General features: G+C 48.8%; 1 protein-coding gene across 1 annotated transcript in view; it reads left to right on the forward strand.

The window, feature by feature from the left end:
• Window positions 1-15224, forward strand: part of LMX1A (LIM homeobox transcription factor 1 alpha) — a 145963-nt gene that overhangs the window by 99099 nt on the left and 31640 nt on the right. Inside the window, exon 4 of the mRNA XM_050963316.1 lies at window positions 8567-8799. Coding sequence (XP_050819273.1) covers window positions 8567-8799 — 233 coding nt within the window. The remainder of the gene's footprint in view (window positions 1-8566; window positions 8800-15224) is intronic.

Below are 15224 nucleotides of genomic sequence, written 5' to 3' on the forward strand. Positions count from 1 at the left end.
TCTGTATTTCGTAGCTTGGCAGATACTGGGGGAGCTGGGGGGGTGGTGTCCACGGTGTTACCTACATATGGAGAGAGACTGAGGTTAATCATCTTCCCCTCCCTTCTCTGAAGACAGGTTCAGGGCTGATACTGTCGCTTACTCCCCTCACCTTGCCTGAGTCAACATGATGCTTTGAGAGAAGAGGTTAATGAGACTGGCACAGATGGCACCAGCTGCTGCGGGCTCTGAAGTGCGTGTTGACTCCCCAGCAGTGTTTGTCCCAATCTATGGAAAGTTTATTCAGCTGACATGGGCTGGGTGGGGGCTGGGCAAAGGGAGGCAGAAGGGAACAATGAGCCCTCAGTGTTGCTCATTTAGGGAGCGTTGCTGGCTTCTGCCGGCTGGCAGCTGTGAGCCCAGTGTCCGCACTCAGCGTGTGAGGACTAATAGTCAGCAGACTCAGGAGTGGAGGGGCAGGTCGATACGGTGCTTGCTTGGGAGTCCTGGGTTCAGTTCCTGGCTCCAGCCTAGCTTTTCTGTGTGCCAAAGCAAGGCACTTAGGACCAGATTTTCAAAGGCATTTAGACAACTAAAGATGTAGGCTGTCGCCTACTGGAAGAATTCCCCAAGTGCCTGACTCCCACTGATTTCAATCTGTTTAGGTGCTTTTGAAATACCACTAGGCACATATCTAGCCCTCTAGGTGCCGAAATACCTGTCCGTTAGTCTCTCTCTAGCCCAGATCCTCAAAGGTCCTGAAATCTGGGCCCATTGGTTTGCCTGAGCCTCGGTTTTCCACCTGTGAAGTGGGGATAACAGCACTACCCTCTGTCACTGGGGGGTTGTGAGGCAAAATACGTGAGTGTCTGGTGCTCTGGTGATGTGGGTCTGTGTCTGAGCCTAGGACTGATAGATGCTAGAGGTGAGTGCATGAGAATGTCTTCGCAAGAGCTCTCCCCTGCCCCTCCCCTCCCCCGAGATGCTCTGTAGCTCCGTGAGGGGCAGCTGAGATGTCTCCCAGCGTTGGCCATTTCCCAACCGTATGTCTGCATCAATAGCTAGCAGATGGTGCACCAGTAGATGGCGCACAACAATAGGCAGCCTACCCCCTGGATTTTATTGGACTAATAAAACACATTGGGCAGTGCAAATGGCTGCCTTCGGGCAGCTCCTTACTTCAGCTCTTAACAGATAAGTCTGGCCTTCAGTCCAACTGTTTTCTGTGGCCTTGTGGGACATGTATGGCTTGGGAGCTCTCTCAGCTGGATATAGCACATAGGTTATATCTGTCTGCATATACACCCCCCCACACCTCTTTTTGTACGTGCTTTGTCTCTCTCTCCTGGGGATCCATAATCTCATCTCTAGGATCCCTATCATGTAACTGGGTTTGCACAGGTGCTGTGTAGGTGCTGGGGTCCATCCACATGGTTCCAGTTGCCAGGACCATGGCCTAGAAAGGTGCAAATTAGCACCATTTTTGTTGTTGTGGTTCTTTTTGTTTGGTGTGATTTCTTACAGACACCCCAAATTGTGCTTGATGCAGAGTGACTATTTAGAGATTTTAAAATGAGTAGGGGGGGGCAGAGGGAGGATTTCTGTGTATCTCTATGTGAGCCCATCTTTGCAGTCTAAAACGGGTCCACGTTGTGCTCATTTTCTCTCCAAAAGGGTCTCTGAAGCACTCAAAAAATGGACAGGACACAGCCTCAGCAGATGTAAGTCAGCCTAGCTGCACTGATTTCAGTTATCCTAGGCTGACTTACACCAGCTTAGGATGTAGCTGAGCAACTGTTTTGGCCTACAAGCTTTCACGTTGCTAATGAAATCTGAAAATCCCAATGATCACAGTGGACTCTTCTGCCCTCGGAACCGATTAATCTATTTTCTGGTAGTTTCTGCATTTTGTTGTCAATATTTTGCACACATCTGCTCCTCTCCTTGTTGGAATGAGACTGATTCAAGACTGAGGCATTTCATTTCCTCTGTGGGTGTGGGGGGGTTTCAATAGATTTTTAAAAAAAATTTATCTACTCCGAGAACCTGATGGGGAATGTTATCATCTGGTAAAGTCTGCCAAGCTGTTCACTGGAAACCCAGGGAAATATGAAGTATTCAAGGGAAGTGGCAAATTCATCATTGCTTGAACTCTTTCAGTACAGGTTGGAGGCTTTCTAAATACCATGCTGTAGTTCAAGGCCAAGTGATTGGACTTAATTAGTGTCATGTAGTAATGAAGAATTATTCTCTGGGTGTTTATGCAGAAGGTCAGACTAGAGGATCACAATGGTACCGTTTGTCCTCAGTATCTATGAATGTCAGGATCCCAGCTATGAGATGCAGACGGAGGCCAGAGGCAGCTCGGTAACTAGGTTCTGAGTTCAGTCCAGGGGGTCCAGGCCGGAAGCAGCAGTCTATACTAGTGTCACACTGTAGGGCAAGGTCATGTTTGAGGTCAATGAGCCACTCTGGGTTGGAGCCAAGTTGGTCAGCTGAGGTATGTGAGTGGAACAGAGGCAGGGTGAGAAATCAAGAGTGGAGCAGGGGCCAAGAACCATGAATTGGGACCAGGAGCAAGACTAGGAGTGTGCAGCAGGGTCTGTCGCAGCAGCAAGAATGGAGTCTAACTAGTTTCACGGCCAGCCTGCAGATGTCTTCCCTAGGCCTCACATAGCATGCCTGGGCCAGTCAGGGAATCTGGTAGGCACTGTCAGTCCGGGCCTCTGTGGTAGAACATCTGGTGGTATTTGAGCCCATTGGGCTAATAGGCATCTGTTCTCCACTCAAACAGAGATTTTTGGGTGGCAGTGTGTCCAGGAGCCAGAGAGATGGGTTCCAGACCCCTGGAGCCTCACAGGGAACTTGTAAAATACTGGTAGGGTGCCGTGAAGATGAACACATTAGCTTATGGTACCTGTGTTTCATGAACAAAACCAAGAGGTAAGTGCAGACCATAGTCACTGGTCTTATCCCACAGACACAAGTGGTACACCACAGTTTGGGAAACATCTGAATGACACTCCAAACCCCCCTCCCAAGAACAGCCCATCACCTTCTGTTTTCTACAGTTCTTTTAAACACTTCAGTGTGCGGGGAAGTGCTGGTTTGAAAGCCCAAGAGACTAAATGCCAAATGGGCATGTGTTTAAACCGCGCATTGCCAGAACAATCTACCAAGGTGCAAACCTCGCTCTGTCTCCATGACCTCTCTGCTGAGATTAACATCAGTGGCTCCTGTTGTGATGTGATGTGTAACTGGACTCTGATCAGCATTTGTATAGGCCCCTTGAAGGCCATCAAATGGTCTAAATTTGGCTGACTTTGAACCAGTGATCTACAGGTGAAAGGCGGCCTAGGAGATGTGAGCACCAAGCAACAGCCTAGTCCGGGAAGTATCCCCCACCATGGAACCACCCACACAGGTTGCCATGGTTCTTGGACAAATGGAGGAAGTTGAAATGCAAAGGCAGGAAGCCAGAGGACACTTTCTCCTTGGAATCCAACCAATGGCAACATAAGGAATTTATACAAACTCAGGCAATGTCTCTGGTCAATTACTCATGGTCCTCTGCTCTACCACAACACCCTCCAAATTCCAGCCTTGGAAGCTGTTCTGAATAGTCAGTCAACCAAAAGCCCAGACTGTGTCCGCTCTACCCCAAGCCCAGCCACTGCCTGCAGTTAGCAACTTTCCTTTCACTTTTCTAAACAAATCAAGTGAACCCATCCCAACCACCTCGGCTGCCTGATCAATGAACCTGTGCAAAAGGAGACTCTCAAACCAGACCCTTCATCAGAATTAGGCACAGTGCTTCAGCTGCTGGAGCTCAGAGTGAATTCTGTGGCACCATCTGGCACCTGGACTCTGCCCTTCAGGGGTGATCAAATCCAGCCTGCAATGCCTGGTTCTTCTGCTGATAGAAATAGTGAGCTCATCCCTCAGGGATGACACCATCAGTCACTCTGAAACACTCAATAACCCACCCAATTCACAACATGCCACTGATTGAGTCTCAGTCCTCTCCTTCTGGGGCAAGATCCTCAGGAACCATTGGAACCATTTGCCAAGAGTTGTGATGGATTCTCCATCATGGGCAATTTTAAAATCAAGATTAGATGTTTTTCTAGAAGACCTGCTGTACTTCAAGGAAGAGTTATTTCAGGAAAGTTCTATGGCCTGTGTTCTGCAGTAGGTCAGGCTACATAATCACAGTGGTCCTTTCTGGCCTTGGAATCTATGAGGCAAGACAACTTGGATCCTTCAAAGTCATCTTCAGGCCATTGTTGTTCGCACTGCTGAACTTCCTCCTCAAGGAGATGAGTCAAGCAGTATCAGCATCTTTGTCTGATTTCTGAAGTGCTAACTCACTTACCAGATCCAGCAAAAATAAATAAATAAATAAAAATCACCATAATTGCACTGGGATGGTTTTCTTCACTCCTTCCCAACAGATTAGGTGAGCAGGCACCTCCTGCTCCCCAAAATATCTGCCATCTAGAGTTGCACAAGGCTTGGTCTTATTACCGCTCCTCTTATGTACCTTAGTACAAACCTCAGTGATAGAGTGAGAAAACATAGGCTGTCAACAATATGCTAAGTATCCTTTCCCTCCACTGTGTCCTCATATCATCCAGGGCTTCAGGGAGGTTCAAGGCAAGATGGAGAACAGATGGCTTAATCAGAATCCTGGAAGGACTGAAGTAATGCTAATTGGGAGAGGTAAATAGTTGGAGGTGTTGGCGAAAGCTATCACCTCTCTGTCGACTGCATTCTGGCTGGTGGGTAAGGGAGTACACAGCTTCAGGGTCACTCTGGTTTCCCCACTAACCCTGGTGCATCAATCAGCAGCAGGCACTAAAGCACCTTCCCTCACCTTTGGCCAACGAGGGATTTTCAAAAGTACTCAGCATTGACCTAACTCTGCTCCTACTGATGTCAATGAACACGTCACCACCGACTTGGCTGGGAGCAGTTGGGTCAACCCTGACGTCTCCACCCATTCCCCTCAAATGGAGACCCAGCCGCTGTAATTCATACATGACTAGACTCTTTCAGCTCTCACTCCTCTGCCTAGACGAGACATCCAGAAAGGAGCAGCACATGCTGATCAGTGGAATGAGCCAAAGAGAACACTTTACATCCCAGCATGCCGCATCCAGCACGGGCTGTCTGTGAACCACAAGCTCTAGCTGAAGTTCTCCTGCCGATTTTGGAAACCCCAGAGGGGCTAGACCATTGTGATTTCAAAGACCAGCCTTTGTGGCAGTCACAGTCGTTGGGTATGTAGCAAGTAGAGATTCAAGAGAGCAGGAACCAGTCAACACCTTCTCAAAGGCAGCTGAGAAGAGTCCTACCCGTGATATTTTCAGGTCATTTCTGTAAGACATGTCTTCAGAATAGCATTCCCCAAAGAGCAAGAGAGGATGAAGACCTGGCAGCACAGGCAAAATAACAGCCTATGACTGAGCTGAAATCAGGATAAAGAAATAACATCATGTTCAAAATCATGGCCCTTGATTATACCTGGAGTAGATTGGACAATTGCAGAGACTGCGCACTGGGTGGTTCTCTGCATTTTAACCTCGCTCAGCACTGAGATTCTTTGTAGATTAGATCGAGAGACAGATTGTATGGGAGACTCTGAATCCCACTCCCTCGTCCCCCTGTAGAGCTGTCCTCCTGCGGTAATGACTGCTATTCCAGTAGGATGGGCGTTGGTGCTAATTGGTGGCAGCTGCCGTTGCTGTTATGTTTACACGGTGCACTTGAAGAATTGATGCCAATAAACCAAAGCAGCCTTGTAATGTATGGCATTAATGGAAATAGCCCTTCTTTCCAGAGATGTGAATAAGCAAAGGGGGCAGACTGGAGACAAAGGTTGATTTCTGTGGTTTCTACACTGAAAGATGGACAATAGTCCACATCCCATGCTAATGAGAAGGAATAGCCACTTGTAATGTTAATGGCTTTATGAATGGGGGAATTGACTCCAGTAATATTAACCAGGGATACACATCCACCAGAAAGGGAAGTACACACCATTCACATTAATAGAGGTTTCACCCCCCATACTCATGGGGAGCTCACCCCAATAATGTTAATAGGAGATGGAACCTATTCTTTTCAGTGTGAGTCTCCAATAGGGAGAGTCAAGTGTCCCTGTTGAACAGGTGATATTCCCTACTAGTGCTAACAAGACTTATTCCCTCTCTTGAAAGGGGAAAAATTCCATTTGAGTTAGTTAATAATCTCTTGCTCTTATGACTAACACCTATTACTTAATAACCCCTAGCACTTTTTCATCTACAGATTTCAAAGCACTTTACTTAAGAGGTCAGTTTCATTAGCCCCTTTTTACAGACAGGAAAACTGAGGCACAGAGCAGAGGCATAACTTGTCCAAGGTCACCCAGCAGGTCAGTAGCAGGGTCAGGTCTTCTGAGTTCCAGTCCATTGTGCTATCCACTAGGCAAAAATAAATATGGAGTACATTTCATGCTATATTACAGGATCGTGGTCATTAAAGATGGGTAAAACAACCTATTGTAGCCTCAAATGCATCATCCTACAAGGGCTAAACATAGGATATTTGGCTGGTGTAAATTTGTTAAAGCACCTTTGAAGTCAATTTACAGGCTGTGCTGTATTGAAACATCTATGTCCAAATCAGGAGGACAATACAGTCTGCAATATATTACACATTCTGAATTCAAAGAAAATTTTAGCCATAATTATTATTAGAGATAAATGAAATTTTTCAAAATAAAAAGTTTAGTCAAAAATGGTCTTTTTTTATCAATTGACAATTTTTGTGACACATTTTCACTTTGATTCAATTTTTTTTTCTTTATTTGATGAAACTGGAATTGAAAATTTTAGGCCCTGATCCTGCAAACGCTTCTGCAGGTGCTTAACTTTCCTAGCAGGTGAGGCCCCATTGGAATAAATGAACCTGCTCAGGAAGTAAAGTTGAGCACGCGAGGAAATAGTTGAAGAATTGGGGCCCAGGTCTGTGGTTTTTCTTTTCTTTTTTTCCTTTTGCTGCTCTGTAACTTTGGCAAAAGTGTTCAATTTTTTGTAAGTGTCAGAACTGCAAAAGTAAAAATGACATGAAAAATGGGAAAAAGAGAAATATTGATGACATTTTAGTGCATTCAGTAGAAAAAAAATTAAAAAGGGGGAGATACGATCTAAAAAAAACCCCAATTCTGAAACAATTTTTTTGACAAAAAATTGAACATTTTGCAAAACAATGAAAAATAATTCCGTTTTTAACCTTGCCAAACGAAAATGGCTTTTAAACTGTTATTTGCAGTGTTGTAGCCATGTTAGTCCCATGATATGAGAGAGACAAGATGGGAGAGAGATCTTTTATTAGACCAACTTACATAGGTGGAATAGACAATCTTTTGAGCTCTGCAGAGCTCTGCATTCCTTCTGGGTAGACATAAGATACCTTTTGGACCTAATACAAGGCATAGATGCTTATGATGTGGTCGGGAGTTGTGTTTACCTTTTAACTCATAGGATAAAAAAGTATGTTTCCATTTAGCTTTTATCAATTAAATAAACAAAACCCTTGTGCCTTAAAATTTGGGAAATATGTAGTTAAGGAAATTTCAGATCATTTCATTTCAGTATCCAGAAATATTTTTCAGCACTTCTAGCTTTTATTTTGTTTATCTTAGTACTTGTTTTACTACTTAATGAACCACAGTCCACTACTGACCTTAACTCTGACTTTATTCTTGTTAATATCTTGAGTATAAATAAACCAAACACTTCTATTACTTCTGATAATTAGTAAGACGGACTTTGCTACACTCTATTACCCACAGACATTAGAAATGTATTGCAGTTTAATTATGGTATGTACTTTTCCCCCAAGCACTTTAGGTAATTGAAAGTTGTGAATTACTTCATTTACATAATTCTTGACTCCACAATTTTCTTATTTGTCAGAAGTAAGCACCGTAAAATGGAGTGATAGGCCCATGGATACTACAGGTTCCATCATGCAATGCTCCACCTTGAACTGATGGTGTTATGTTCACGGCGCACCCGCAGAAAAGTTAAGATTATTTGATGTTTCTAATTTGCTGGAAGATTGCAGTGTAACACTACTTTATTTCTCAATGGTCAGAGTGATAACACATGAAAATCCAAAACCAGGGAGAGACAAAGCAGGCTGCTCCGTAAAACAGGGACACAACTCACCCCGCCATGTTGTAGGTTGGCTCCTTCCAGCCTGACTCTGCCTCTCTGAGCCCTGGATCTCATGCTTCACCAAAGAGTCATCTAGGCTGCAAGCGGGACCAGGAAACCCCCCCAACTTTTAAAGTGATAGCTTGCAATTCCAACACAGTCCTCAATAGACCACAGAGGGAAGGTGGAGCATTGGGCACTGGGATTTGCAGTGCAGGCTCAACAAGCCACTGCTCCATATTAAAGACGAGGACAGGTTTGTTTAATGTAGATTTGGCATGTCCCTCCCATCAGGGCAAGGTGGCAACCAGCAGAAGGGGTCACGGTGCCCCCAAGTTGGCAGCCCCGCTGGAACGTGTTCCTTCTCTCTCTCCTGCCAGGCTGTTTGCTGTGAAGTGCGGTGGCTGCTTTGAAGGCATCGCACCCAGTGAGTTCATCATGCGGGCCCAGAAGAGCGTCTACCACCTGACCTGCTTCTGCTGCTGCGTCTGCGAGAGGCAGCTGCAGAAGGGCGATGAGTTCGTGCTGAAGGAAGGCCAGTTGCTGTGTAAGAGCGACTATGAGAAGGAGAGGGAGCTGCTCAGCCTGGTGAGCCCGGCTTTGTCGGATTCCGGTAAGGGGGAACCCGGAGCAGAGAGGAGCTTGTGGCCTGTGCTGTGGGGAGTGAGTCCAGGCCCCCACAGAAACATGCCTGACTATTGTTATTGATTTGTACGACCTTAGCGCATAGGAGCCCATGTTGTGGCCCAGAACAAAAAGACGGCCCCAGCCCCAGAGAGCATATGAGAGATGGACCCCAGCTGGGACATATACATACAAACTGAGAACCACTCCAAGCTGTAGGGGTGGGTATGTAACCCATGATAATGTGGCTGCTTTTCCCACTCAAGTCATGTAATGAGACTCCTTCTTGGCTCCTGTGTGATGACTGAACCCATACCTCTGCCTCTAAAAGCTCCAACTTCTATGTCTGGCATCCAATAACATTAACTTGTAGGGATAGGGAGGAGCAGGCTTTTAAATCTCTAGGTGTGGTCTAGCCACTAGAGGGAGACAGAGATAATCATGGGAGCTCTAGTCGTGGGCCAGGATCCCGTTGCGGTAGGTGCTGTACAAACACCAAACCAAACAACAATCCCTGCCCCGAACAAACTAAGCACAAGCCAAGAGACAACCAATGGAGACCGACAGAGGTGGGAGCACTAGGAAGTGAGATCACTCCGGTCCGAATGATTGGCCGTGGGCTCTGCACACCCACAGCCGAATTGTTATTAAGATTTCTGTAGGCCTCATGACAGAGAGGAGTTTTAATGAGGGATCCGAAGGAGAATAATGTGTTAGTTTTGTGGCTGTTCTCAGGGCGCTTCTCCAAGTACGAGGAAGAGTAGGGAAGAAAGTACCAAGGTGCGGGTTTGAAGATATAAGTGGGTGATGGAGGCTGGCGTCATGAGCCAGTCGGAGGTGGGAGTCAACCTTTCACTACTGGATGAGACGGAGGGTGGAGAAAGCCCATGGAGGATCTTGAAAGTGCAGACAAGTAGCTTATGTTTGATACAATCGAGGTCTGAGGCTGGACTGTCACTTCCCAATCTGCCTGAGGCAGAGATGGCATATAGCTGCACTGCCCCAGGAATAGACTTGGGAAAGAATTGTGAGTCTGGTTTCCCTCTTGCTCCAGAGGGGAGGTGATCTGCTGCAGATATATACTCCAGCCAGTGTGTCAGAGGGGTGGACAAAGATTCAACTGTGAGTCAGCCCATTCCCTGCCCCTATCTACCTACTCCTCCACCTGCAAGGAAGTGGAAGAGTTGCTCCATGGAGACTCCTGCAGTAATCCATGATGCAGCCTGAGTCCTCTCTGCGCTGTCGTGAAAGCAGGTCACACTCCTTCCCCTGATGGACTTTTCATTGATAGGTTTTTACACCAGCCCGCCAGCTCTGACTGTATTTTACAAGGGTTATGCAGAATTATGGACATGCAGAAGGTTTGTGGGACTTGGAATGTTGAAATGATGGACATATGCCTTCCCTATGCAGTGACAATAATACTTAGCAGCTTACCTTGGTAGATCTCTTTACAAAAGCGAGTTAAGTTATTATAATGAGTATGTATATTGTGCAGACAAGGTGGGGGAGGTAATAGCTTGTTACTGAACCAACTTCTGTTGGTGAAAGAGACAAGCTTTCAAGCTTAAGAACTTCAACTGATTCCAGGCCTTATTATGCTGAGTGCTGTACAAATACACAGTGCAAATGCCCATAGAGCTGTGCAACAAATTGATCTTTTGGTTCAGTGGTGGATCTGAAAAATAAATTTAAAAAAATCTGTTTTGGATTGACCTGAAATGAAATTTTTTTGAACTTTTCAGTGAAAAGAAAGTTTTTTTAAAAAATTCATTTCAGGTCTAACTAAATGTTTCAGTCAATACGAACCAAAATGTTGTGTTTAGTTTCTGAGGGTTTTAACCTTTTTTATGAAATAAAATGGAAGTAAATTCAAAATGAAAAGTCATTTGAATAGAAAAATCAAAACATTTTGTCTTGAAAATGTTGAAACAAAACATTTTGACTCTTTTGGAGTTCACTTCCTTGTTTGGCCAAAGCAATTTGTTTTCCATGAACGAAAGAACCATGGGAGGCAAGTTTGTAGAAATTTTGGTGGTGCCCAGAGCCCGCCCCCCCAACTCTGCCCCCCTCAAACTCCGCCTCCACCTGCCTAAGGCTCTGGGCAGGGTTTCAGGGAGGAGGTCTGGGTGCAGGTCCTGGGTTGGGGATTAGGGTGCAGGAGAGGTGCAGGCTTTGGGAAGGAGTTTGGGTGCTGGGTGCAGGCTCCGGGCTGGGGCACAGAGTGGGCGTGCAGGAGGGGGTGAGGGCTGCAGGCTTTGGGATGGAGTTTGGGTGCAGGCTCTGGGCTGGTGGTGGGGGTGTAGGAAGGGGTGAGGGGTGCAGGCTCTGGGCTGATGGTGGGGGTGTAGGAAGGGGTGAGGGGTGCAGGCTCTGGGAGGGAGTTTGGGTGCTGGGTGCAGGCTCTGGGCTAGGGCAGAGGGTGGGTGTGCAGGAGGGGGTGAGGGGTGCAGGCTTTGGGACGGAGTTTGGGTGCAGGCTTGGCTGGGGGGGGTGTAGGAAGGGGGAGGTGGTGCACGCTGGGGCAGAGGATCAGGCTGCAGGGGAATGAGGGTTGGGGCTGAGGATGAGGGGTTCATGATGCGGGGGGGCTCAGAGCTGGGGCAGAGGCTTAGGGTGCAGAGGGATGAGGGCTCTGGCTGGGAATGAGGATCAGGGTGCAGGGGGATGAGGGCTCTGGCTGGGGCAGAGGATCAGGGTGCAGGGGGATGAGGGTTGGGGCTGAGGATGAGGGTTTGGGGCGTTGGAGAGGCACAGGGCTAGGGCAAAAGAGCAGGGTAAGGGCAGCCTGCCTTGCCATTAGTGGATGGCAGGCGCTAGGACCCTGGGGCAGCAGACAGCAGTTCTGCCAGGAGCCGATCTGCGAGCAGGCAGGGACGCGGTGGAGGGGGGACGCAGGGGGAGGGGTGGAAGGCGGAGGCCGGGACCCGCTCCAGGCAGGGACGCGGCGGGGCGGGGCGGTGGGGGGAGACCCGCGGGGGCCAGGGCCGGGGCCGGGACCCGATCCAGGCAGGGCCGGGGGAGAGACCCAGCTCCAAATATTGCTGGAGCAGGGCACCCGGCCCTGAATATTCCTGGAGCCCGGACACCTCGAGCCCATATAACTCACTGCCTATGGAAAGAACAGCATATTGGGTCAGACCAATGGTCTATCTAGCCCAGTATCCTGTCTTCCAACAGTGGCCAATGTCAGATGCTTCAGAGGGAATGGACAGAACAGGGCGATTACCGAGAGATCCACCCCTGTCATCCAGTCCCAGTTTCTGCAAATCAGAGGATTAGGACACCCAGAGCATAGGATTGCATCTCTGATCATCTTGGCTAATAACCATTGATGGCTGTATCCTCCAGGAACTTACCTGATTTTCGTTTAACCTAGTTATAGTTTTGGCCTTCACAGCATCCCCTGGCAATGAGTTCCACAGGCTGACTGTGTGTTCTCATAGACTTCAGGTGAGAAGGGACCATCATGATCATCTAGTCTGACCTCTTGCCCATTGCAGGCCACAGAACCTCATTCACACTAATATTGTTGTGTTAAGTAGTTCTTTCTTATGTTTGTTTTAAGCCGGCTGCCGATTAATTTCATTGAGGGATCCCTGGTTCTTGTTACGTGAAGGAGTAAATAACACTTCCTTATTCATTTCTCCACACCATTCATGACTTTATAGAGCTCTATCATATCCCCCCTTAGTTGTCTCTTTTCCAAGCTGAAAAGTCCCAGTCTTTTTAATCTCTCCTCGTACGGAAGCTGTCCCATGCCCTTCATCATTTTTGTTGCCCTTCTCTGTATCTTTTTCAGTTCTAATGGGGTGACCAGAACTGCACACAGTATTCAAGGTGTGGACGTACCATGGCTTTATATAGGGGCAGAATGATATTTTGTTTTATAATCTACCTCTTTCCTAATGGTTCTTAATAGTCTGTTAATTTTTTGACTGCTGCTGCACATTGAGCAGATATTTCTTTTTAGAGAACTACTCACAGTGACTCCAAAATCTGTCTTGAGTGATAATAGTGAATTTAGACCCCATCATTTTGTATGTATAGCTGGGATGATGTTTTCCAAGGTGCATTACTTTGCATTTATCAACATTGATTTTCATCTGCCATTTTGTTGCCCAGTCATCCCGTGTTGTGAGATCCCTTTGTAACTCTGCACAGTCAGGTTTGGATGTAACTATCTGGAATAATTTTGTATCATCTGCAAATTTTGCCACCTCACTGTTTCCCCCCTTTTTCCAGATCATTTAGGAATATGTTGAACAGAACTGGTCCCAGTACAGACCCCTGGGCGACACCACTATTTGCCTCTTGCCATTCTGAAAACTGACCATTTGTTCCTACCCTTTTGTTTCTTCTCTATTAACCATTGATTCATGATTTCCTCTTATCCCATAACTGCTTACTTTGCGTAAGTGTCTTTAGTGAGGGACCTTGTGAAAGGTTTTCTGAAAGTCCAGGTACACTATATGTAATGGATACCCCTTGTCCACATGTAGACGGGTTCCGCCGGGGCTCGACCGTCCCTGAGGGGGAGGGGAGCCACACCGGCCTCGAGGTCTTCCCTGCAATTACAGTCTGCTCTGGCCTTTCAGCAGGTCAGAGCAGTGGTAAAGTCAGCGGGGGCCCAGCCCTTGGTTCGGGCGGGGCACCAAACACAGTTTAAATAGTTACAGGCCTCTCCGACTGGGAAGAGGGGGAATCTGCCACCCGGTTGCGGGTGGCAGGGGGAACGCAGGCCCACCCACTCCTCTGCGTTCCAGCCCGGGGCCCTGGTAGCGGTTATCACCTCTACCGGTGGTCAGTGGGGTCCTGACTGCAACACACTGACATGGGCAACGGTAGCTCGGCAGCCTGACTGAAGTCAGCTGCTCCCAGGCTACTTCCTAATTCCCCCTCTATTCCTACCCGGGCTACTTCCTAATTCCCCCTCTATTCCTACCTGGTCCGGGGCCTCTGTTCCGGAGACGTCCAGGACCATCGGTTCCTCCCAATCCGGGCTGGGCGGCAGGTCCGGTAGGGTTTCGGGGAATTCTGGCCACGCCTGGTCTGGGGGCTCCTCGGGGCCGTAGTAGGGGCGAGGCAGCTCTGGCGGCTCCTCGTCGTAGTAGGGGCGAGGCAGCTCCTGGTCTCGACCTCTGGCTTGGGCAGCCTCCCAGTCACGAGCGGCGGTAGGCACGTCTGCTCCTGCTGGTGGCTGAGCCACAACTGAAGGCTGGGGCCCGGCTTTTATTCTTCCAGGTCGCCGCCTGACCCTTTGAGGGGCGGGACTTCCACCCAGCAGCCCCGCCCCCGGGGATGACTGATGGGGCTCGACCCTCCCTGAGGGGGACGGGAGCCACACCGCCTTGCTACACACACCCCCTCTCAAGTCCGGCCCCCGCCTGTCGGGGCCGGGCTGTCCCATCTCCTCGAGGCGGGACAGAAAATCCGCGTTGGCATGGTCCTTGCCTGCCCTATGCTGGATGGTGAACGCATAGGGCTGCAAGGCCAAATACCAGCGCATGATGTGGGCATTGTTGTCCTTCATTCTCATAAGCCATTGAAGGGGGGCGTGGTCCGTAACGAGGGTGAACGGGCCACCCAAGAGGAAGAACCGGAGGGCCTCGCAGGCCCACTTGGCCGCGAGGGCCTCCTTCTCAATCGTGGCATAATTCCGCTCTCGGGGAAACAGTTTCCAACGGATATACAGCACGGGGTGATCACCTCCGTCTCCTTCTTGGGACAAGACGACCCCCAAGCCAACATCAGACGCATCCATCTGGAGGGACGAAGGGCTTGTCGAAGTCGGGGCTGTATAGAACTGGTTCTTGACACAAGCAGCTACGGAGCGTCCTGAAGGCTGCCTCACACTCGGGGTTTCATTGTACCGTCCGAGGGCTGCTCTTCTTTAGTAGCTCGGTCAGGGGGGCTGCTGTGGACGCGAAATGAGGAATAAACCGCCGATAATACCCCACGAGCCCCAGGAAGCGCCGCACCTGCCGCTTTGTTGTCGGGGTGGGGCACTCCGCCAGGGTCTGCACTTTCCCCACGAGGGGCTTCACCTGTCCCTGTCCGACGGTATAGCCGAGGTACGTTGTCTCTTCCCAGGCTATCTGGCACTTTTGGGGGTTTGCGGTCAACCCCGCCTGTCGAAGGGTCCGGAGAACCGCCACGACCCGCGTTAGGTGGTCGTCCCAGCAGCGGCTGTAGATCACCACGTCATCCAGGTAGGCAGCAGCATACTCCTGGTGTGGCAGCAAGAGGTGATCCATGAGCCGCTGAAAGGTCGCGGGGGCCCCATGGAGACCGAAAGGCATCCTGGTCAACTGGTACAGTCCGGATGGGGTGGCAAAGGCGGTCTTCTCTTTGGACGTCTCTTCCAGCAGGATTTGCCAGTACCCCTTGCTGAGGTCCAGCGTGGTGATGTAC

Source organism: Gopherus flavomarginatus, chromosome 7 (genome assembly GCF_025201925.1).
Source record: "Gopherus flavomarginatus isolate rGopFla2 chromosome 7, rGopFla2.mat.asm, whole genome shotgun sequence".
Classification (NCBI taxonomy): Eukaryota; Metazoa; Chordata; order Testudines; family Testudinidae; genus Gopherus; species Gopherus flavomarginatus.